This window comes from Nipponia nippon, unplaced genomic scaffold (assembly GCF_047370975.1).
Source record: "Nipponia nippon isolate SJK-2023a ecotype South Korea unplaced genomic scaffold, ASM4737097v1 scaffold_10, whole genome shotgun sequence".
In the NCBI taxonomy this organism is placed as follows: Eukaryota; Metazoa; Chordata; class Aves; order Pelecaniformes; family Threskiornithidae; genus Nipponia; species Nipponia nippon.
In genome coordinates, this window is record NW_028262291.1 from 12876063 (window position 1) to 12900727 (window position 24665).

At 35.6% G+C, this 24665-nt stretch overlaps 1 protein-coding gene and 1 non-coding gene across 2 annotated transcripts in view; both read right to left on the minus strand.

Annotated features, from left to right (window-relative positions):
• Nucleotides 1–24665, minus strand: part of IPO7 (importin 7) — a 38719-nt gene that overhangs the window by 4959 nt on the left and 9095 nt on the right. Inside the window, exons 2-24 of the mRNA XM_087745180.1 lie at nucleotides 24255–24336; nucleotides 22453–22606; nucleotides 21934–22092; nucleotides 19024–19180; nucleotides 18285–18374; nucleotides 17751–17845; nucleotides 17567–17651; nucleotides 13164–13298; nucleotides 12521–12620; nucleotides 11390–11466; nucleotides 10919–11035; nucleotides 10050–10139; nucleotides 9366–9531; nucleotides 8510–8670; nucleotides 7495–7623; nucleotides 5825–5891; nucleotides 5621–5746; nucleotides 5209–5306; nucleotides 3683–3778; nucleotides 2453–2673; nucleotides 2142–2347; nucleotides 724–930; nucleotides 247–363 (exon numbers count right to left, since the gene is read on the minus strand). Coding sequence (XP_087601306.1) covers nucleotides 247–363; nucleotides 724–930; nucleotides 2142–2347; nucleotides 2453–2673; nucleotides 3683–3778; nucleotides 5209–5306; nucleotides 5621–5746; nucleotides 5825–5891; nucleotides 7495–7623; nucleotides 8510–8670; nucleotides 9366–9531; nucleotides 10050–10139; nucleotides 10919–11035; nucleotides 11390–11466; nucleotides 12521–12620; nucleotides 13164–13298; nucleotides 17567–17651; nucleotides 17751–17845; nucleotides 18285–18374; nucleotides 19024–19180; nucleotides 21934–22092; nucleotides 22453–22606; nucleotides 24255–24336 — 2935 coding nt within the window. The remainder of the gene's footprint in view (nucleotides 1–246; nucleotides 364–723; nucleotides 931–2141; nucleotides 2348–2452; nucleotides 2674–3682; nucleotides 3779–5208; nucleotides 5307–5620; nucleotides 5747–5824; nucleotides 5892–7494; nucleotides 7624–8509; nucleotides 8671–9365; nucleotides 9532–10049; nucleotides 10140–10918; nucleotides 11036–11389; nucleotides 11467–12520; nucleotides 12621–13163; nucleotides 13299–17566; nucleotides 17652–17750; nucleotides 17846–18284; nucleotides 18375–19023; nucleotides 19181–21933; nucleotides 22093–22452; nucleotides 22607–24254; nucleotides 24337–24665) is intronic.
• LOC148057070 (small nucleolar RNA SNORA23) lies at nucleotides 9673–9854 on the minus strand. Its single transcript, XR_015702093.1, has one exon. It is a non-coding gene; the product is annotated as a small nucleolar RNA SNORA23 (small nucleolar RNA).

Sequence of the window (24665 nt, forward strand, 5' to 3'; positions counted from 1 at the left end):
CACTTCGTTAAGACGTTTCTATCATTCCTTACACCTACGGTATGCCACACAATTTGTGCGTTGAGGCTTTGTGACCTGCTAATCTTAAGGAGATTTCAAACATCTCTGGAGCTTAAAACAACCCTGCTTTGATGAAGACATTATCAAACTTGAATTATAGGCATTTTCTGAATTATGCTTCTTGACCACATAAACAGCATTCAAACAGCGAAAGAAGCAATTAATGGTATAAAGGGGGAAAAATACCATGTGCTGCCCGCCTCTGATCTGCCAGAGTTGCTATGTCCTGCAATTGTTTTCTTTGTTCTTCATTAAGACCCTGTGTCAAAGCTTGGTACCACACAGGGTTACGATTCTGAATTGCTGCAAGAGAAAGAAAACATAAGCAAGAGGAAAGTGTTCATTAAAATGTTCTGTAACTCAAAGCTTAGTAACTCACTACCATTTTAATCAGAATAATATTCTGTTAGGGTTACATACTTCGAGACATTTAAAATCACTAATACAACCTCTGACCTCTTCCCTCCCACCATAAATTCATTCAGGCGTCTCCCCCTCTCAAAGTTTAATGTCGGCTTCCCCTTTCCAAAGAAAGAACTTGCTCAAAGCACATAGTGGAAAGCCTGTTTGGAAGCTTTCAACAGGTTCTATTTTACAATGGTATACACTAAAATTAAGTTAAAATATAACTTGTTGGCCAGGAAAGGAAAAAAAGTTACTCACTCTGAAAAATTGTTTTAAATATCTGATATTCATCAATAGGGTTGTCTTCATCATCAATAATTGTGGAATAGCCTTCCAAAGCAGTCTCCTCAGCATCATCTTCTTCCCAGTCTTCATCATCTCCATCTTCACCTGCCTGTTTTGCTAGAATTTCTAGATATTCTTGACCATCTTCATCAATGTCATCTTCATCACTCCCCAATTCCTCTGAGTTAAATATCACACACACAAGAAGTTTATGTCAAGAATAGTTAAGAACCACTCTTTAGGTAGATGGCTGATTATGCAAAACAGGCAATGGAACTGGTAACAGTATAGTGCAGACTAGAAAGGGGGAAGCTCATTTAACTCCTCTCGTAGTGCCTTGGTCTTACCCCCCAGACACTCTTCCCTCACTGACACCAACTGTGTAAGTGAGAAAGGAAAATTTGTCACAAAAATGTATATAGAAAAATGTATTTACAGATAGTTTGGAACAGCACTTGATAAAACTTTAAGCAAAGCAATATTCATGCTCCAAAGAAGTCTGAAATAATTTGATGAAAATACTTTTAAAAGGCACATTCAAAAGGGCTGTTAAAAAGAATGCTTGAGAAATACAAAATATAATAGTATGAATGATGTATAATGGCAATAGTCTGGAGAGTCCAGAATTCAACAGCAGAGATCAAAAAGAAACTGGGCTTTAAGTAGGTAAATGAAAACCAACAGATATTCCCCTCTGAGCGTGGAAAACTGTTCCAAACGATCACTCACAAAGACACCAGGCTGATGATGGAAAGATAAAAATACAGAACAAGAACTAAAAGCTTAAGCAGAGTACAGGGTAAGGTGGAAGAAGCAAGTACGGGGAAGTTGTAGGTAATTTTGAACTTCATATAAAGAAGATGGCAGAAGACGTGGAAGTTTGTGAAATGACTGTATGAAGAAGAACGTCTATAAAGGCTGATGAAGTTGAGATTACATTGGTCCAGAAGGGGGGGGGGGGCGGGAATCACAAGAACTGTCATTTTCAAGACACAGCTAGAACACCAGCAACTCATGGGACAGTTTGTAATATATAGTCCAAACTGTTCAATGGATTCATGGAAACTCCTTCTACTGACTCTTACCCCTCACTCAAATGGGAAACATGCCCCAGTAATAATTCCTTTCAGCAATGACAGCATTCACACACAAAAAGCTAGCTTGATGTGATTTTGAAGAGACTCAGACTAGGAAGACAGTTTTTAAGAGGGACTGGAAAGTAAGTCAGATATACTTGAAAGTCACTGAAAGATGGCCAGTGTTCTACCGCAGCTTTTGATTTTTGGAATTAGGGAACTCTGAAGAATTACACAAAGGAACTCAGCATCTCCATCAGGAAAAAAAAAAAAAAAGAAAAATACAGAGTAGCAGTGATGTTTCAGTTTCCATACCTGTTTCCTCATCTTCTTCAGCTTCATCATCATCATCGCTGTCATTCTCATGCTCTGCATGACAGGCATATGCTCTTTTCAATCCATTAAATAAAAGAATAAAAGCTGGCAGGATCTGGCCAGCAACTTGATTTAAAACCTGTGGTATTTGCTCCAGATCAATAAGAGCACACAAGCCAAGCACACACATCTTTCTATCATGAAGTCTACAAAACAAAAGAGTAAAAAAGTCGCAAGTTTTGTTATGATTTACAAGCAGGCAATATAGAGGTATACCACAGAGACTAATCTTAAAAATTAGAAACACTTACCCCAAGAAACAGTCCACATCATTAAGCCACTGTGTTATGAAGTGATTAGTGACAGGCTCCACATTATTGGGAAAACGAAGATTTTCCAAGGTATTTAATAGTAAATGAGGATTGTAATACAAAGCAGCTATGGCGACCTGGAGGCACATTGTTCGCAGTTCACTTGTTTTCACTTCTCTGGTCAATCTCTCTAATGCAGCTTCCACAAATAAGGGTATGCACTGAAGAGTGAGAACCGTTACAAATTTAGTGATCAAAAATAAATTTTGTAGTTCTGTATTTCTGAACTTGAGAAATGGCATAGAACCAGTCTGGAGCATAAATACAGAGGGCATAAAATGGGAATAATTTTTCATTGCCAGCAGAAGTCATATACAAAGATGAAATGACAAGGTGAAAAGATTTAATCTACTCTGAGCACATGGATTTGTGACATCATGCACAGCAGATGTAATTCCTGGTTCTATGATCTTGCATTTTAAAAATGAAAAATAGAGGAAATGTGTACACTAGGAAGTCTGGAAAAATCAACTTAGTCTTTTTTAATATCCACAACAAAGTCAAGAGATACTACTAACATTCCAAGAAAACAGCTAGTCAAAGGAGTAGTCTCTTCAGAGATGCCACACTGAAAAAAAAAAATTCGCTATAGAAGAATTTCTTTCAAATAAATTAAAAATTAAAATTTCCAGGGACCATAACCACAAGTATTAAAAAGCATGCAAAAATGTTTAAACAGCTATTATACAGTTCTTGTCATGTACAGAGTGGAAGCACATAAATTCATCTCCCGTATTCCAACTTCCATAGATGCATAATGAAGTCCCTGGTTCCTCTATGACATTAATTGGGAATCTAGGAGCTTCATTGTCATTCTTATTTATTTCAAGGCTATTAACTTGACAGATTGAATAATTTTCATGAAATATTCACTAGAATTAACTTAGAATATAATTAATCGACTTTTAGAACTAAGATGCTCCCAAAACAGTACTCTTCTAGATTCATGATAACACTTGAGTTTTGCAGTGTCCTAAATTCTGGAGACAAAGTGTGGAATAACTATCTCTGCAGTGCTGTTAACCAAGTAACATTGAAGTAGAAGACAGGATTATTAGTCACACTACACAAACTCCTCGGAACTGAACTCACGTTAATACATCATCAATTCATACTTAAGAATAAAATCTTTTTAAAATATTAATTATAGGAACCAAAGTTGTTACCAACCTGATCAATGCCACGCCCTTTACACTGAAGAATAATTACTTCTAACAGCTTTGCTGCATGACATTCTGCATCTTCTCCAGCAACTCCTGTAAGGACCTGAAAAATAACAATTACTGTTGATGATACCCCTTCAAGAATTATTTTCTATATACTGCTTTGCTTTAAAAAGCTGGTATAAATTTACCCATGCTATTACAATGCTAGCATAAACATCCATCAGCAAAGCAGCCAAATCTACAGCAATGGCTCAGTATCGTAACTAGAGACTGAATGCGGGTAAAACTAATCTAAATGTAAAAACATTCAGTAACTCTATGGATGCAGAGCTTACAACAGTAACTGTATAAACATCAGCTGCCATTTTGCAAAGGTTTATTTCCATACACAAAACAAAAATTTTTCTTACGCATTCATGTATATCTACAAATTTGGGATATGCAATAGGAGACCACGCAATACCTAAAACTTCTGTGTTAAAGGTTCACTGTGCTCAGCTAATAAAAACTGATCACTAAGAGGTTATAACAGGCTAATTTTCTTTTTTTATATATAAAAAGTGTTCAAGTATTTACAAGCAGCCTAATCAGCCTTGTTGCAACTTGTTTTCAAATAAAGGCTGGCAAGAGTTATTCGCTATAATATTTAAACACCCTCAAAAGAATTACTCAGGAAATACCATGGGCAGAGCAGCTGACAGTTCACCATAGTTCTCAGACAGACACAACACATGATATCCAGAAGTGGAAAACTGAGATCCCCACAGATTACTATTAGAGATTATAAAACATTAACACCATCTTACAAAGAAGTATTCATTTCCTCATATAGGGCTAATGTTCTGGAAAGCTTTGTATTCTACATATTAATTGGATCAAGAAAGCCCAGTTGGCAGCTACCTATAATACACAGGAGCTGAGAAGCTAACTTAAATACAGAAACACTGCCCAAAAGTGACTGGACTGAGTCAGAACAACTGCATTCTGCTCCCAGCTTTCATCACTGACTTGGTATGAACTCAGGAAAATAACTTCCTTTTTCTATCCCTCTAGTTTCCATCCCTGCTCCACTTGTTTTAGCTAATAGATTTAAGACCTTTAGCATACATATGGTATGTGGTGTCCTAGCCATAGTGAGGCTACAGATCTCAGATAAAAGAAAACACCTACCTTTTGCAATATGCATACATGTGTTTTGCATGCCCGTATGCACAAAGTATATTACACAAAGCATGCGTGCACAAAACCCTGGGTTGTTCAATCTGCTTTTGTTGTGTATGATTTTATTTTTTCCTTTTAGCAAAAGCATGTATCTGAAGTTTGAGGCAACCCCTTTAAATTTCTCTGCAATGACTTAATAATTTGTGTAATCACAGAGGATGTTAAACAGCATAACGCTTTAAGAGCGGATGTCAAAATTCTTCAGTTTCACAGTCTGCTGTTGTGGAAAAAAGTACCCAGTTTAAGAGTGTTAAACTAAAGATTACTTCAGAGATCACAGGCTTCATTATCATAAAGGAATCTACTTACCTTCTTGCACATACTGTAGATCATTTCAAGATATTTTGTGTCTGACAGAAGTGTGTCTGTATCAACAGTAACGTAATTATGCAGTAGAGGCATCATGTCTGTATTAAAAGAAGAATGATCACATTTAGATATTGTCTGCATGTTTTATTAGACGAGCTGTTAAAATCAGGTTGAAATCTGTGTATTAATAAGTTAATTACAGTTCTTGCTTAGTGTTTGTCAAGATAAGCATGCATCTAGTCACAGATGCCTTAACAAAACAAGCCTGGTTGCAGCAACAACAGAATAAAATACTTCAAGCGTAACCTCACTTCAGCGTTCTCCTAACATTTCAATCAAGATGCAATTCATTGTATGGTTGAAATCACATATGTGAAACCATTTGGCTTTCTGATTTATTTGTATTACTTACCAGTAAAATAATCAAAGCCATCCTGCTGAAAGACTTCAAAAACAAGAGGAAGAAGCTGCCACATTTGTGCAGAAACTTGTTGACAGGTCAGACTATGAGCCAAGGAAAAGATCTCCTCATAAAACTCTAAAACAAACAGAATCTAGGTAAACTTAATGCCAATCCCATACACTTAAAAAAATAAGCCAACAGAAGTACAGATACCTAATACATGCTGCTGCAAAACTGTTCCAATCACTTGCAAACAGATCCCTTCCAGTTGCTGGGTAATCTGAAAAAGAGATTTATGACTGTTTTCAATACTTCAGAGTTGAAATTAAACACATTTTAAAATAAAATTATGCAAAGCAGTTTCTATGTATACAATAAGTCTTCTAAAAACAATTCAATATTTCTCACATTTTAGACCACTAAATGTATAAAAGCAGCACTCAACTAAGGATTTGTAAGATAGCTTTTAATATAAGGTGTTTTTGGAATATTCCTTGAATATTGGAAGAATCTCATTATAGGGTATCCTTTAAAAAGAAAAGCCTGACAGTAACCCTGTGTAACAGTTCAGTCCCATTAAAACACAGTAAGTAAATGTATGTATCAAAGGGGTAAGCAATGGAAGTTGCAGGAAGTATCTGCTGTTTCAGAAAGTAAAATTTAAAAAAACAAAACCAAAACCAAATACCAAACCACTTCCCAAACCTAGCTTAGGATGTTCGTATGGTATATGGACCATCAGTTTAAATGCTGGTCTACAGATTCAGACACGCTTCCCAATGCATATTTATTAGTCCATGGAAGAGCTAACAGTCATTAACCTGTTTAGGGCACTTACCTTGCATAGGGATAAGGGTTGAGTTTCTGGTCTTAGCTATGGCAGAACAGGATTTGAAACTGACCAGCTAAATACCTTATCTCTTGGAACACTGGTCATGCTGTGTGAGATTTCTCCAAATATAAATGTGTACCGATCAAGGTTTACAATTGAGTTCCTCAGGACTAGCCTATTGTCACACAAACTTTTTGCTTAGATACCAAGAATTTGCTGACAAAAACAAGTACATGAAAAGCTTGCTAAGCAGCTTTAGCAACAAGTAAATGAGCCAAACTGGTCCTTGGTTTATTGCATGGCAGCACTGGATTCCACCCTTGGGCACTCAGAATTCGTATTATGCTGCTTCCTTAGTAAAGTCTTCAGAGCCCTGAGAGTATGATTCTTTACTGAACTGTTTAGTCATTAAAAAACTATAATGTATTATCAAAAACCAATAGCTAACTTTGTCAAGAAGGATTTTAATCAGCAACAGCATCTTTTGAACAAGCTGTACTCTGGACAGGAGTTAGTCCATTCAGTACAACAAAACTAAATAACAAAAGTTTTCATCACACTGGAGAATTCTACAGTGCAGATTAGGCAGGTAAAAAAAATTATCATTTAGCATAGCCACAACAGCTGTATTTACAGACATTGATTCTGTTGCAGAGAGCAAACTAAGTCAGCAGAGTCAACATTCAAAGCTAACTGAAGTTTTATCTATTTTCTTTGAAGGGCAGACCTCATCAAATCAGATGGGTTTTTCCAGCTGAGCTGACAGAGTTCCATTTGTTAGAGACAAGTTGCTTCCACCTATTTGAACAAGGACCTGGATTCTTATGGGAAATAGTGTGGCAACATTTATGCTCTCTTACTACATGGACTGTGTTAGAAATGTGACCCGCTCTGTTACAACTTTGTTGCAGCACTTCATTGTTTTCTGTTTTAAGAGATTTTTGGCTGAAAGGACAGTTTTTCAGATAACAATGTCAGGAACACTGGAACTACAAAAGACTTTCAGTGTCTTAAGACAATACATATTAGCTTTAAAGTAATTTTTTCTTACTTCCTTGTGATCTTCAACCACACTGAGAAGTGTATCAATAGTATTCAAGATTCCCATTGCTGTCACTGCTTTGTCATCACTGCCCTCTTCATCTGGTCCAGTCTGGATCACCTGGTTAAATGTCATTGCCTGCATGTAATAGCAAAACAACCCATAAATATGTCATTTAACGAGGACATGCTTGGAGATGAAGAACAATTGTGCAAGTCTGGTATTCTCCACAATTTAAGGAGGACTTCTGCTAAGAACACACGTATGAATATTAGGAGGTGACTGCTCCATTCCAGAATTTGTTTTCAAGATTGATAAAACTTGAATGTTAAGCCATTTGAGCTGTCATCCTTTATTCATTCATTAATAAAAAGATATAAATGACGTTACTTGCCATGCAAAAGAATACATTCAGTTAGTTTTTCTGACACAAGGTTTAATTGGCAGCTGAACTAGAGTGGACTACTTTGCAGGCATTCCCAGAAAGGATGTGTAAACAATTTAGTTTTAACTCCAAGGCAAAGGCCTTTAATAAGGAAGCACTAAGCTGACCTCTGCTTTTGAAACCATTAGCCCAACTTGCTAGATATGGCCATTCAAACTCTGAATTTCTCCTGCAGATTCAATTTTATTTTCACATTACAAATAACATAACATTATTTTCACATCAAATTTTTTATTAAAAATCTGCCCTATAATTTCCCATTTTAAACCAGAAAACTTAAGGCACATTGTGGAGACTACCTAAAACGTGCTACTGAAATTCATTATTAACATTATCGGGAGAAAATACGTACAAAGATTTCTCAAACATTTCTACAATCACTCTTAGAAGTTTCCATTTACTTCAAGTTATGAAGCCACTTTTGAGAAAAAACAGTGTAAATGTAGAAGAAAATTACTTGTATCAATGCACTTAAGCGGACTGGAGTAACAACAGCTATCGATTCATGGAGAACTATTTAATTTTAAATACCAATCTTTCACATATTAAACATCTTCCTAAGTCACCAGAAAGTCTTACCAAATGCTGTGTCATTTCTACTGCAATTGGGGTAACTTCTTCACTATATTCACAAATCATCTTCTGAATCACATTAGTAAGATCATCATTTTCAGTCTCTCTTATAATATGAAGTAAAGCTTGCATCACAGGTCTGATGAATGGAGTAATATATTCTTTAGCTGTAAAACAAGTGGAAATATTTGAATTTACATTCTTACAAAACTACAGTATAAGAAAGTCAATATATATACTTTATTAATATTTAGTGCTTTGGCATTAATATGCCAAAATCATGGGTAGTATAAAGCATTATAGCAATACCAACATTCAGAACAATTTTTTAATAAAAATGTATACCAAGAGGATCACAACTGAAGTATGAAAACCAGAGTTCTACAGTCTTTATGGAATACATGATTACTTATCAATGCAAATTTTATTGGAACAGGAATGGAACATATGCATTTTTGTCAAATTAGCCAAAGTATTTGGTATAAAATTTATGTTTGCTTTGTGGCTTTTATGTCAGCTTCAAGAATACTAAGCAATGTAAAGCCTGCCAGGATAAAGACAACTTTTTTAAAAAAAAAAAAAAGTTGATAAGTGAATGTATGCCGAGACAGATATGCTTATAATGCCACTGTATTTCCAATTCAATGATTAGGTGCTGTAAAAATGGATTTATTGTACCATGAAATTGTGATAATGTTATTTATAAAAAATATAAAATTTTCCAGCTGGAAGTTACAATAAGCGATTACAATTGCAAGAAGTAAATTAACATCAGGAAAGAAGAGAACAAGTCTCCCTGAACATCGCAATATTAATGTCTATTCCATTAAAGCTTGCTGTAGTTTTAAGAAAAGAGGGCTACCTTTCTCTTGATTACTGATCAGAACTTGAAGTGCTATTGCAGCTTCCACCTTCACAGGCATTTCCCTATCATCTATCAGACACCGTCTTGTGAGTTCTAAGGCTGTCTGGAGATTCTGGTCACTCTTAAATTTGACTTCACAAAAATAATGAAGAACCCAACAAGCCTGAAAAAAAGACATTGAACAAATTCAGTTACAAAACCTACAAACAGGATTATCGACTAGTCATATAACCATAAGCTACACAAATTATTAAATTTGAAGTACAATTACTGTTGAAATACTGTAAAACTTCTTAACAGATGAAGATGTTTGAGAGTGTGGAGGCTGGCCAGTGGGAGGCTTGTCTTTCAGACGTCACTAGACCAGTACTATGATCTCAAGTTCATCTTTGGCCACAGGTTTTGTGTGAGCAGTACAGTCTAAATGCAAAACACAAACAGACCATACCACCAGACACAGATGAAGAACTATGCACACAATTCTGCGGCCATTTTAAAACTACACAGTAGCTATCTAGAATCACACATAAAGACTGATACTAATCTCTGAAATAAGCATACAATTTGTTACAGAAAAGGTGGAGAAAGGAGTGCATTTGTTAGAGGGAAAAATTTAAAGAATATCCCTGAACTCTTCAGTTGGAACAGTGTATCTTAACAGCGTATCTTACACTTTCTTACCCGTGCTCTCATGTAACCCAGCTCACTGCTGAAGAGAGGGAACACATGATTCTGCAACATATATTCCATCTGATCTTTATATATCTTCTTCTGTCAGAATATGAATAGAAACACATCAGTTTAAAAAGTTATACAAAAATGAATTCCTAATCCAGTAAAAGAGTCACATAAAAGTGTGAAGAGCATAACAAAACCCTCAGACTTTTAACCTCCCCCTTTATTAAAGGCCATTAAGCAACAACGAAATCCCATACTAGTAATTAAACTTGGATCCTACATGGACTTTTATAAATTTCAGTCACAATAGCGACACTTTTCTCATGTCATTTTTTGACTCCTAGAGACACCTTTTGCTTGGCAATACATTACTCTTATCAAGAGCAAAAGTGGTCAGGGAAACATCTCAGAGCCATGGTCCAAATACAAGTCCATGCCCTGCATCTTTTTTGCTACCATTCTAATTGAGCAAGGTTGCTAATTTAATTTTATTTCTTCTCTTCTATACGCAGAAAAGATCTTGTTCAATTAACAGCCTTTCACTGGATGGACTTTTTTTCCTTCCTTCCACAAAAAAAAAGGGAATGTAGTTAAGTGTAGCACAGGAAATGGTGTAGCAAGTCTTACTAGAAGCAGAGAACTTAAAGGAACTTAAAACAATAATCTGAACTTGAACATGACCTAATAAAACTTGTGTAATTAAGCTGACAATTAAGTTCAGCAGCTCTAAAAAAAAAAAACGGGCAGTGATTCAAAAACTGGTAAACTCAAACAGCTATCCTCATTTATTCTAAGATACTATATGTGAAAGAAAGGAAAAGGAAGAAAAAAAAAAAAAGAACGAAAAGAACCACCAGATTTGTTATGCTTACTTTTAGGAGAATTTCAGCCAAAGAACCGATCATATGTAAAGCACCATCTTTCTTACGAGGGTCAGCATTTGGCTCCGTGAGGATCTGATAACAAAAGCCCATTGTCTTCTGCAAGACCTGTATTACATGTAAGGTTAGTCAAAGTATTTCAATCAATCATCTCAGGTACCATTCTCAGCGCTCTCAAATGCTTAAGTCTCTCTTCAATCTGCTCCAAGTCTGGAATTTAGATAATGTTTTGTGTATAAACACACAACATTCTTGATAGATAGGTCCTCGGGGAAATAGCAAATACAAAAATCACAAGTAGACCAGTGCAAAATAAATTTGAGAGAAATGATGAATTTTAGTGTACTATGATGTGACAGAAAGCAGAAAAGTAAAACTTCTATTAGTAGTTCTTTAGCAAATGGAGACTATAAACTAAATCTAGCTAACGTCATATTTAAGTAAGATCTTTGAATAGCTTACCTCTTTCCTTTTACTACATGATGTAAACAATAATGTCTGAGCAGCAGTTGTTGGAGAAATGAAGTCTTCAAATACATCTATTAAGCAAACATATAACAGCTATAAATTTTGGTCCTTTACTACAGTTCATGATCCTAATGTAATCTAATGATTTAATATGAAACAAAAGAGCAACAATTTTCCTTTTTTTTCAGGCAGTTAATCATGCTTTCTTACTATAGATATTCCAAGACCAAACAACAGTAACACATGGTTGGAGATTCCTGATACATGTTTCACCTTTTTCATGATCACTGGCTCTACATATCTAATTTGAAATTGTATGTCTTCCTTTTAAGATAAATCGTTTGTAGAAGTAGAAGCAGAGACAGCGGTCAATTTTTGACATATATGTTATTTGCTGTACAGGCAAGCACACATAATTGAGTTAAAAATACTCAGTTTCTTATTTCTTTGCAGAAGAGGATTATTAGAGCCTTGTATAATAGCTGTACTGTTTACAGGTCTGCCTCTGACCTGAGGGATAAGAAACTCCCAAACCCTTCAAGATTCCTTGTTCTAGCCACATAAAAGTCTTAGTGGAGGGAAGAATTTGTTCAGGAAGTCTGAAGTATCTTCTTTCTTCCCCAGCCTGAAAGGACTGCACAGACTTAGAGTAAGCCCCAACAACAAAGCAGCAAGCCACAGGAGGCGAAATTAGACAAGCCTGGAATGCTAGGCTTACTTCATAATGCTTTATTTACTGTTACGGCAAATCTGTTCTGAACTGTTCCATGTGTGAAATTCCTTAAGATCGTAAAAACTCCAGGGCCTGAAATATTAGCTGTTGTAAAGCCTAAACTTTTAATAACATTAAACTTAGGTAATTATTGTTCGCAAGACTTGGACTGTTTGACTTATAACAAAAACTTTGTAACTGTCAAAATTAGCTGTCGTACATTATCTGTCATTTCCACCAGTATATCCAAAAGTTAACTCTATGAAGTTATAGTATTTGGATAATACAAACTGTTTTTTTCTTTTTTTTTTCTCTTTAAAATATTAAAGCCATCTCTATTTTCACAAAAAAATATAAAAATCCCATTTTTGTGTGAAGTTATATTTTAACATGAGTAGATTTCAAATTCTCACCAAATTTCATGCGAATATATTCATATGGATCTTCTTGCCAAAGCTCTTCATCAGCATCTGTATAGCACATCAATGGAAAAATAACATCTTGGATAATTCCCTGCAATAAAAAAAGAGTTGAAAACAGGCTAGCACTACAAAATCAATCTCTATATTTTCTCCTGTATTTCACAGATTTTGTCCATCCTGTCACTTCTCATATAAAATGGTAACATTCTACAACTATTTGGACATACTGGATTTTATGTGCTACCTTACCAAAAAGAGATCTCTTAACTTAAGGTAGAGCTACAATACAGTGCAAGCTATTAGATTTGCTTTAGATAATGGTATGTGGAGACGATTCAATGCTGTAAATTCAGTAGTTAACACCATATCCTAATTTGTTGTGTTGCTGTGTTACACTGTAATCCTTAATATATTAAACTACAAAGGACTGGCAGCAAAAAAAAAAAAGGCAATTAGCTAGCTTTGCTCATGTATCAAGGTAACCTTCATCAAAGAGGCTTAAACTCTTTCCACCAGCAATTTATAACAGAGGTCCCTAAAACTTGAATTCTAGCCAGGATAGAAACACCCCGTGTAACAGACTGACTAATGTACTACTGAGTCATTTAAGTCTTAAACCCCGAAAATGGTTTACTTGAATATGAGGTTTCAGATTCTTCCAGGTGACTGCATGTGACACTCCTTGATTGATGTAATTCAGTGTTTGCTGCAGAACTCTAGGAGCCATGTACTGCTTTTCCTTGTATTGATACAACACCTTCAGCAACACCTACAAAAAGCAGATCTCATCAATACCTTACACGGAGCACAGACCATTTTAACCAGAAGAATTCTACCCTCCCTCAAAATCCTACGTAAAACCCCCTCTAAATCCAACAAAAAAAGCCTGTTTATTCGTTAGACTAAAATGGGTACTGACTAATCCTTCTACTAAATGTCATTGTTAACTTTATAAGGCAATTTGCAGCTCATATCAGGTGCTGCACATCTTTTAAAAATACAGTAAGACAAAACATACGTGCTAATTCATCACCAACATAGCCCAAGGGACCTTTCCCTCCGAGGTTTATTATTCCATCTTGCCACTCTTTGGACGCAGAAATTCATGCCCAAACACTGGATTGGTAAAATATTCTACACTCAGGCAATCTACTGATCCTTGCCTATGTGCAGCCTTACAGCAATGACACTATATGAAGAATGTATGTGTTGAAGAATTATGATCTCTGGCCTCAATTCTTCTCCTGAGGTAGCATTCAGAACTATTTACAGGGATTTACATTTGTTAAAGTCCATGGCTCTCCACAAATAAGGACATGAAATGGACATGGGACCATTACTAGTAATTAAATTCCAGATGACTGGAAAGTTTGGTATTGGTAATGCAAGGGGGTTTCATTGTAGCCCAATTCAGATCAGTGGCAATGCTGCACCTTGAAGAGCAGCAGCACCAACTGGAGAGAAATTATAAATCCCATTTCCAGGGTTTCATTTAATTCATCACCTAAAACGACGTTTAAAAAGAAATCCAAACTGAACAAACCAAAAAGATACCTATCAATCTGTAATATCACCAAGAAAAGAATTTGGGAAAATAAGATTCATTATTTCAAAAAGTAATTCCATTGATAACATTTATTACACAAGCACTGAAGCATTTCTCCCAAAGGAGATGCCTCGCACTTGGGTTTAAAGAGAATGCACTCATTCACCGTGAAATTCATAGCTTTACAAGTGGTTTTATGCTCTAGATGCATTATCAGTCCTCAAAACTGCTCATGTTTAAAAGCCTCATGGACTTCAGAAAGAAATTACTGGCTGTTACCCTCACCTGAGTACAAGCCTTTGGTGGCATTACATATTGATTTAGGATAGGAAAGGAAAAGAGACCAAATGTTCAGATTTGCAGCTGTTTCAAGGATTATCAAAGAATACCTTTGTTAAAATTCCTTTTTAGTCTCTTTTGAACTAAGAGAGAAAATTATTCTCTGCAAAAACAATACCTTAAGTGACAGATGTTTGTAACTTCCAAAATCAGTAAAACATGAGTACATGGTAAGACTAACATGCTTCTTGAAGTTAGAACAATTAAGAAGAATGGTAATCATTAAAAAGAATCTAACAAACTGGTAACAAAATTGATTAAACACCTACACAACTCTGCAACATATTTTACTTCCTTGATGGTATGACTTAAATACAGTCCTTTCAGAAGTAACTGGGAAGACCAGGATTTCTTGCGGTTTTAAGCAGAGTACATGACATTCTAGAGATTGGCTTCCTTTATAAATTTCAACACAACCAACAATGAAATTACCATCACTGTATTAACATCATATACTGAACTTTTATAATGCATGGATCCGAGATAGGCTCCATGGCCTATGTCACACCATGGTGGCAGCTCAGGAAAGATTTAAAAAAAAAAAACACATACATTAGGGTTTCTTTGTTCTAGGCAAAAGTAGTAATCCTGGGTCTTCAGCAAACTAGAACATATAGTAATACAATCTTCTCTGTGGAAAAACTTATCCAAGAAGGTCCAGTTGTGTATCTGAATTTTAGAAGGATCTGAAGTTTCTTTTTTTTTGAGAGAGATTCTCCAATGTAACAGGTCAGCACACAGAAAAGCCTAAATTCAACAACAGTCAATGAAGGGATGGGGAATAGTCTTTGGAAATGAAGACAAAGCTGAGGCCTAACAAATGGTCTTTGCAGCCATGCTATTTAGGACAAGAGTTTTGGTCCTATCTTTTACAAAGCTAAGCACTTTCATGATTCAGATGCAGTAAGTAAAGAAATTAAAAAGAAAATGTTTAAGAATTGCAGTGAGGAAAAGCAGGATGTGGGATGGAGGCTCCAGGGCAAATAAAGAATATGCTGCAACTGTGCCAAAGAGCAACCAGGCAGCAGTGTTGGACTAGGCCTTAGTTCTGGCTCATCAGGTCTTTCAAAATGGGATGTCTTGAGCAAAACAGCTGCTAACACAAGGGGTAAGAATCAAGGTATTCCAGCTAGGCAGCTCAGCCTGTTTTGGACAAGCTTAAGAAAGTTCAGCTAGAACTAATGCTCAATGTACTGGATATATTTTTTGGGGGGGTGGGGTGTGTGTGACATGCACATGACAAAAAGATATAGAGTAGATAAAAAGAATAACCCATAAGAAGTAATTATGTGAATAATGGCAGTATATTTTAAATTTATACTTGAACAACCCGTAATCCCATACCATGTATTTATTACTCCTTTAGTAAAAGGGTGTGTACGCTTCGGAGAGTAAAGAGAACTCAGTGATGCATATTATCAGAATTTGTATTCTTCAGTATTTCACGGATTTCCAATTTTTGTAAAGAAATACACCCTATTCAAAAATATCCCGTAACATTTATATGAAGGATTCAATTTCTTGAGCATACATCCGAGATTTATCTTCTGCACAGAAATAGAGGACAGCACCTTAAAATAATCTGTATTTCCAAACAAGTCACATTATTCTATAGGAAGAAACTGTAATCATTTTAAAGTCTTACTTTTCAGCAATTTTCTTAAGACTTGAATTCTTGGTGTTTCCCAGATGCAGTAACAGTAAGGATCAAATTTGATTCAAAGAAAATGTAAAGAAAAAACACAAAGTATTTTGCCGAACTGGTTAAATTTACCTTTTCAAAGACCTCTTTCGCCCATACAATCTTTTGTCAGAACTTCATTTTATCTTGGAAGTGCAAAGCAACCAGTAAAGTCTTAAAGAACATGTAATAATTATCTGTCTGATTTCATCTACAGGTGCCAGATGAGCACCTCAGAAGGTGACGCTGACTCCACTTGTCTGAGTACAATGTTGGGATATATTTCCTAACACTCAGTGTGACAAACGTTCTTTTCCCTTTCAATACTTTGGATGACCTTCAAAAAACATGTATTTACGAGATACTTTCCCTACTTTTCCTGTTTTAAAGTCCTGTAGCGCATTATAATTTCATTAGGAATGAAAACTAAGAAAACTGAAACTGAACTAAGAACTGTTCCTGATTAAAATAAAGGCTTTGAAGAAAATGTCCTGCTCCCTGAGCTTTTCATAAATTGTCTATTTACATTGACAACCTAATCACCTTAAACAGATTTATGAGCCAATACAAGGAAATTTTACAAAAACTACTTCAAGTTGTTTTATAAATAAGCTTCTTTCAAAAGAACAGAAGTCAGCTGTACAGCCAGGAGCTGAGAATCAGATCCAAAAACTTCCCCATATTCATGGGAATTTTCTTGCTAGTTCAAAAAGTTCAAATAACTGACTTTAAACACACATGCGCTATAAGAGAGGCAGATGACAATTCCTGCCCCACCAAACCATTCTGTCCCTTCCAGAAAATCTGTAGGTTGCTACCATGTGGTAGGACTATCTGAATCATGAAGTTACTCCAATAAAGGTAAGTCAAGGATAGTTTGGCATAACATTTCATACATCAGGTTAGAAACTGCTATAGTCCAGAAGATGCTTTGTGTATAACAGACCCTGTAGAAGTGGCAACCCCCAGACAGCAAGAAGAGTGGAAAGGGACCAGACTTACCTGTTTGTAAGCAAGCCTCTGCTTGATCAGGCTTTTGCAGAAGGCTGCAAAGCTTAGTATTTACTGACTTTGAGTCAAAGAACTGTATCATCAGAATTAAAAGGGTAGCTAAGAAGGTCAACTACACCACATAAATATTTTACCTGTCTCTTCCAGAAAGAGAAAAATTCATAGCATTTACTGAAGCTCATCTGAGGGTTTGTTATATGAGAGCTTTTACTCTATTTAGAGTTTATCAATGCTGCATAGGCTATTTTCAGTGGATTGTCCTATGTGGCAAATTAATAATTTTTTTAATCATTCTTTTCCTTTAACCCACAGACATCAGTGCTTTCCATACCAATGTGCTTAAAAAACCCCTAATTGTGACGAGCAAGAAGCCTCTTTTCAGAAAATAATGAAATAAGAAATCACTACTAACTCTAAACTTATCCTAATACTGGCCCCCCGCCCCGTCAGTGTTTCTTACTTGCTGAACACCAACAGCAAATGCCTTCAGGAACACTTCAGCAAACTCATTGTACTCCTTGGAAACATTACCAGGGCTTCCATACCTAGAATTAGAAGCAAGTATGCAAATTCAAGGGTGCAGTAATATTATTGACTTGAATATTTGTTTGTTTTTTTTAAAATAATAATGGAAGAGAAAATACCTCTCAAAAAGCCTAGCCAAGATATGCAAAGCCCATTTCTTGCATTTCCACCAAGGCAACTCAGGTCTGTCATCTACATCAACCTGAAGGGTTTCCTTTAGGGGGAAAAAGAAAAAAAAAAAAAAAAAAAAAAAAATTACTTACTAACTATTCACAAAGAGTTCAAATTATATGTATTTTGAAAAACTATATAGCATATTTTGCTTTTAACCTGCCATTTGCACGTCTAGCTTAACAGAAGTACAGCATATATGAAAATAAATCCCATGATATATGCTGCATAAATGGTCAACAAATTCTTGAAACAAGAAGCCAAAATAAGTTGTGCTATAATTTGAAACCAACAGAACTCCCATACAAGCTACATATTTTCAAAATTTGTCTAGTCTGTTTAAAACACCTTATTTAGCTTAAAAATTTATTTTCTTGGCATCTAGAGAAAAAAGAATGCAGAATAAAAGATTCAACTTTTTAACATTCTAATGAATGAAAAATATTTAAGCTTAAAGACATAAATAGCCAAAAGCCACTTACAGCTGGTACATCCCTGTCAACAACAGTCTTCAGGATTTCTATCCATTCAGTCAGGTTTTGCTGATTTATCAACTCCAAAGGTAACGTGTACTTATTTAAAAAAAAGGGGGCAAAATAAATTTATTATAAAGCAATTTGAAAATAATGTTACTTGCAGAGTTTGAATTTTAGCTCTTTCAAATCTTTGTCTACACTTAGCTACCATGAAAGATTAGCAAATGACTCGGAAAACCAGGCTAAAAAGAACTTAATGCAACCTAGTCTATATCCTCAATATCGTCAAAGGTGCTAGAGGTCTTTACTCCAATGCATTCTGATTATGCAATGCTAAGACGCTACTTAAATGGATGTTATACTAATTTCTGAAGCAATTAACAGCATATTAACAGTTTCATTCCAAACTGCTGCACTTACACTGGTAATTCTATGTAGGCTGGCCTCTACAATCTGTCATTAGAAAACTGATTTTCTAATTGGATTTCTAGCAAACACTCTACCTTAGAGGATGCCATGCATAAGTTCTATCTAATGCCAACCAGGAATAGCACTGTACTAAAGTAAAAGTACAGCACAATCAAGCATACCAAAAACCTGTGATTCATATCACAGCTGAGTAGTAGGGGAAATGATGCAGATGTAATCTAATATTGTTAATATTTCTGTCATTTACTGTTTTAAGTAAAAGCATACTGCTTTAAATTAAATTACTGATCAAGCAGGTACAAAGTTTATTTTTTACCTGGACAAGGGCGTAAAATATTTTGAAAATCTGTTTCTGGATGAGGACAGACTGATCAGATGGATCACTCAAGAGCTGAATGAAACTGTCCTTCAGAACTGGTAGAAAATGTTGCATTGCAGCTATCAAAGGACTCCGCTCCTCTGGTTTCTTGTACCTTTAGATGAGAACAAACTAGTTTTGTAGATCTTTCAAGTAGCTTTTGAATTTTAAGAAGTCCACCTTTTCCCAGCGTAGACACAAGTAGGTTATATTACAGTTCATAACAACATAGATTTTTTTTAAAAACCTAGCCATTTCTTGTTACAGAATTTGAAATAAAGCTCTAGGCAGACAACATTACAGTTAAAAGGCAAGTTAGAAAACCGCTGAGCATCCATTACTCCACTATATATCCACATTAGTTTTCTCCTGGTAACGCACTCTTGCCAACTTATTCACTTTGAATAGTACGTCATGTTCAGCTACACCATCACTATAGTGAAAAGCAATCAGAGCACTACAAAAACTGCAAGCAAAAGGTACATGTTTATTGCCAAGAATGGCAGATGCCGGGCTAGTCAGTAAGATTCCAGAAAGACATTTATCAGAGTTCACAATTTATCAAAGTATTTCCAGAAGCTCCACTGACATTGAAGAAAGTAAACTGTGAAGTCTCTCACAGTTTACCATTGATGTCTAGACCTCACATCTTACCATTTAATTTGCCCAAATCTAACAATTTGATGGAGAATGTAGGCTTCAAGGCTATGTGGCGGACTGTAAGCAGGCTGCAATCGCAACCCCCCCTTGAAATAGTGCCTCAGACCTTCCCATGCTGGTGACAGTCCACCAGTTTGCCTATGCTGACAACAAGGCTCCGTTTCCTTTCTCAAAACATTTCAGAATTCCTGAAAGGAAACCAAGTCGCATTTTGAAATCTTCCCCCCAACTTTTAATTTAAAAAGAAGAATGTCCTTATTGACTCAAGAGTTATCACAGCAGAACAGGATCTTGTCCATACTGGTGATGACAATAAGAACAAAGTAAAATATCACTTTCAGACTGTACAGCTTTATTTTTTGATTAAGTAATTAATACTATAATACTCAGACTACTGTGAGAGATCTTTGGGTTGAGGGATTGGGTTTTGGTTTGGTTGTTTTGGTTTTTTTTTTAAAATACATTTTTGGTAGACTTTTCAGTAAGATTAAATATCAATGCTCAGCCTCTCCAACAGTGCCAATTTGCAGAAATATAAGATAAAGTCTACTCAATTTGCTGCGAGATGGCATGTTCTGTAAAAACTACTACAGAACACTGAGCTCCAAAACCCCCTTCAGTAATATAGTTTCCATGTATTTTCTGAAATAGAAACCTAACTGTGAGAATTAAACGTTGCTCAGGAAAACTCAGTTTCTAGTTTCCGCAAAAGACACAATTGAAAAAAAGCAGAAGGAATGACTACACAAAGAGCAGACATTTGATCTTGCTGGCTGGACTTGGGAAAAAAAAAATTCAATAGCTAAATATTCCTACAACTCGAGCAGTAAAAACTTGATCAAAGTCATAACATTATGCAGATTTACCCCCCCAAAAAAACGGACATAAGTAATTTAACAAATTTTACAGAGACCTGCTTTCCCCCATATTGTTACACAATGAATCGTGCGTATTCCCATGATTTGTGAAATCGACCCTCACTGACTTCACCAGAAAGCTAAACAAGTATGAGCAGTTCCTGGCCTCAGCTAGTGTTTGATCAACCAGGATTATGAACACACCTGTTACCTTAATCACACAGTGACTGTGCTCTTCTAAAAATTCTTCCCTAAACAAGGATTGCTATAATCACAATACACTACCAGTGAACACTTCATGTTTTATTTCTCACAGAGCTCTGCTGTATATTTGGTTAAAGATGTTTATATCAAGTGAGAAATTCGTTAATTTTCCTTTCCTAGCAGGACTTGCATTTTTCAGCCACCAAAAGAAGTCCAACAAGGGATTAAAAGGTCTTTATAGCACTGCTATAAAAAAAGGATTTTTGAGAAACTGATATTCACCTGTTTTACATTAATTTACACAAAATTCATGGAATTAGACAGTGAAAGTTTTCAATGCAACATTTTAAATGAAACAAAAATGAACCTGAAACAAAAATGTTATGTATGACAGTGCTTTGAAACAGTAAGTTGTGGATTCCATCAGTTCCACTACTACAATTCCCTGACTCCAGGATCGCACTTTTCTCTGACCCAGCTCAAATGAGCTTCCTACATGTCAGCAGCAGCAGCTAAGCTCCACATAACTTCTCAAAGGGCAACCTCAACTTTAAAGCTCTGAGCATACTGCCAGATACAGAGCAAAGAACATACTCCTGTATCCTAGCCCAATGCCTTGCATATAGGAGAACTGTAGGCTTTGATAAAGATTTGCTATGATGGGTTGGATGAGGCTATCAAAATGATCATATTAAAGTCAGTCAACTAATTCTGAACTTCCTAACATTCAAGATTTCATACTTTGAAACCTTTATATGTACACTGTCACTGATACCTAGAGTACAAATTGTTTAACAGTCTAAACCCAGTTTAAATAATCATTTTCTGCAAAAGTTGTGATTTTGAGCAGACTTTCTTACTGCTATCAATCCATAAAAAACAACTACCAAATTAAGGCTTTAAAACACCCTCTCTTTTCTGATCTCAAACCTTTAATGAAGGCAGTGTTTCTGTCATTTCTTCTGTGGAGAAGACATATAAGCCAACATCTGCATGGTGACTATTCAAGAATATTTTCTAAAATTAGATTTCTATCACCTTTGTGCAATCCCACACGCAATTCTACATGGTTACAATATATATACAGAATAGAAAAAACACACACAAATATACTAATTCTTCTGTTTTAAATGGTAGAAAAACTTACTCATAGTTTTTCACAAGTTGATAAAGACAAAGAAGAATTCCAAGCCAACAAGCACTGTTGTCAGACTGAAGATAAAATCCAATTTTCTCCACAACTGCAGTCCAGCGACTAGGATAATCATGCTTGATAATATGGTGAATGCAAGTAGTAAGCTGTACTCTGGAAATCAAATGCACAATGATTAAATAAATTAATACTATTATTTTAATAATATTCTTGTGATGTTGAAACAGCTAGTATTGCCCAAACTTAGACTTATTTCAAGTTTTGTTTAGAAGGTTTAGGTTCTGTACCTTCTGCTTAACATTCTCCATTTGAGGAACTTTAAATTTCTACATGCTGCACAAGCTGAAAACTGTTTTTCCATCTACTTTAATTACTTTAATTCTATGCTTAGGATACACAGTGTATGACAATGATGCTTAGCATGGTGATCTTAGTTGTGCAACAAAAAAAAAAAAAAAGAAACCCAACAGTCAGAAACCACAGCCAATTCATAAACAGGTTAAGACTGCATACCTGATCAGTTCAGGAGAGTGAATAATGGCTTCTACAATATTTTCACGAATACAGTGTCTATCTTCTTCCGGGATGGAGTAAGGTGGAATCTCTCCTGGTGCGGTTTCACGATCTGGCCAATACTGGGTTATCATATTTTTCAAGTAGATAACTCCTGTGAGACAAGTGGCAAATCAGCTGATAGCCATTCAAATTACAAAACAAACACTCATTTTGCAAACAAATCTATTTTAGAACAAAACTGCTTGAAATAACTAATTCATTGACCATTTCTGAGTAGGATAATCAAAATAAATAAACCATGCAAATTATTAACCTAATAATCTACTAGGTTGATACCCTTTTACCCATTTATTGTGATGTCTGTATTTTTAGTTCTGTAAATCTGTTTTCATATAAAAACACTAAATGTATTGCTTTTATCTGTGCTACAGATAAATAGCTGTGGAACATTTTAGCAAGACACTTCTGAAAAATCCTTTATAATTATTTTCTCAGTATTTTCATTAAAACAAAGCTAATCAATACTAACGACTATCTAAAACATCCCTTGTAAGCATAAAAAAAAAAAATCTAATTAAGTTTGTGACACAGGAGCGAATGCTAAAGAGAAACAGAGCTCCTTTATACCAAGGTTATGGGCCACAGCACTTTGTAGCAATCAGGCTGCTGGCACAAATGCCTTCATTTACCATTTGACAACCAAATCCAAATGGCTTATGTGGCAGAATATAGATTACAGCACTTGGAAAGAAAAGGACTTACAAAATGCAACAGGAAATCTCAAATGACAAACTAATAACAAAGTTACTATTAATCAAATTCTATGTACAAATCCATAAAGCAACTTCTCTTCCCAAATTTCATATGCACGTTCTGAAGATTCAAAAACCAAAGGGTTTCTGAAAGAGTCTGCAAAGGTAAGAAACACTTAGCAGATACGTGCTATTACAAGACCGAACTGACACAGATTTCAACCTGTCCTCAATGGGATTTATCATGCCATTAATTACTTTGCAAAACATGCACTGTTTGTAAGCTATGCATTGTATGAGTTGTCTCCATTCTCTACAGACTGCTTTGGTTTTTAATTGGCTTACACTGAGGGTGAATTTTCAGAGGTTGTTTTCAAACCTCCCCCCTTTTTTGCATGTTATACATGTTAAGCAGTAACTTTAGGAGTCATCATCTGAATGGTACCCCCAAGCACTAAAATAAAAATGCAAGTTAGGCTTATACTACAACTTAGAATAGTCTACTATGTGAAAGATTCAAATAAGTGATCAAGATCACACTTCCTGAACTGTCAGAAAAACCACTGAAGTATTGTATCAGAAACCTCTATCAAGTAATCATCGTGGCTTTAAGATGGTGCTTGGAGTTGCTAATATTCAATATCCAATTTTACAGATGGCTCATGTGCAAATCAGCAGGATTCCAAAAGACATAATTTGTTTTCTTCCACTTAAAATGTTTAGAAACATTAGCATTACTAGTACAAGGTTAAATTACCTCCTTGGACCAAGTGTACTAGCATCATGAAACATTCTGTTTCCTTAAAGACCTTCATTCACTAGAGATAAAGTGGAGCAATCACTGAAGAGCCAGCCACCTTTTCTTTCTGTCTTCCCTATTCAGTGTATGGTGCCAGATACAGTTCAGGATGACTGTAATTTGAGTGACTCCCAGCTTTTGAGTATTTGAGATTAAAACCATTAGAATTCTTTAACAGTATCTGCATATGTACTTGTGTGTATGCACCATTAAAGTAGATACAATGAAAAAAAGATTTGAAAACTTGCCTGCCTGTCTCACTGGTAAATCCAGTTGCTCGGACATAGTGATCTGAAGCAGAGTTGAAACAAAGTTCACTGACTTATGAGCCTGTAGAGGGGGAAAAAAAAAAAAATTATTTAGTCATAGTTTGTTAAGTTTTAGAATACTCCCCTTAGGTTTTACAATATCTTTATAATGATGTAATGCAATCAGTAGAATACCAGCAATTCAGACAGTTTCACAGTAGTCAGCTAATCAACCAAAGCATTCCAGAGTTTCATGCTCACTGTATTCTGAAGACAGCATGGGGGAGGAAAAACCCCACCGTTTAAGGTAACAGAGTTGAAGAAATCATTAAACAGGCTTCAGGAATCAGTGTTTTACAGTCAGCAAACGTGTTCTTCCTTCAGAACAAATACTTACTTCAAAGAATATCT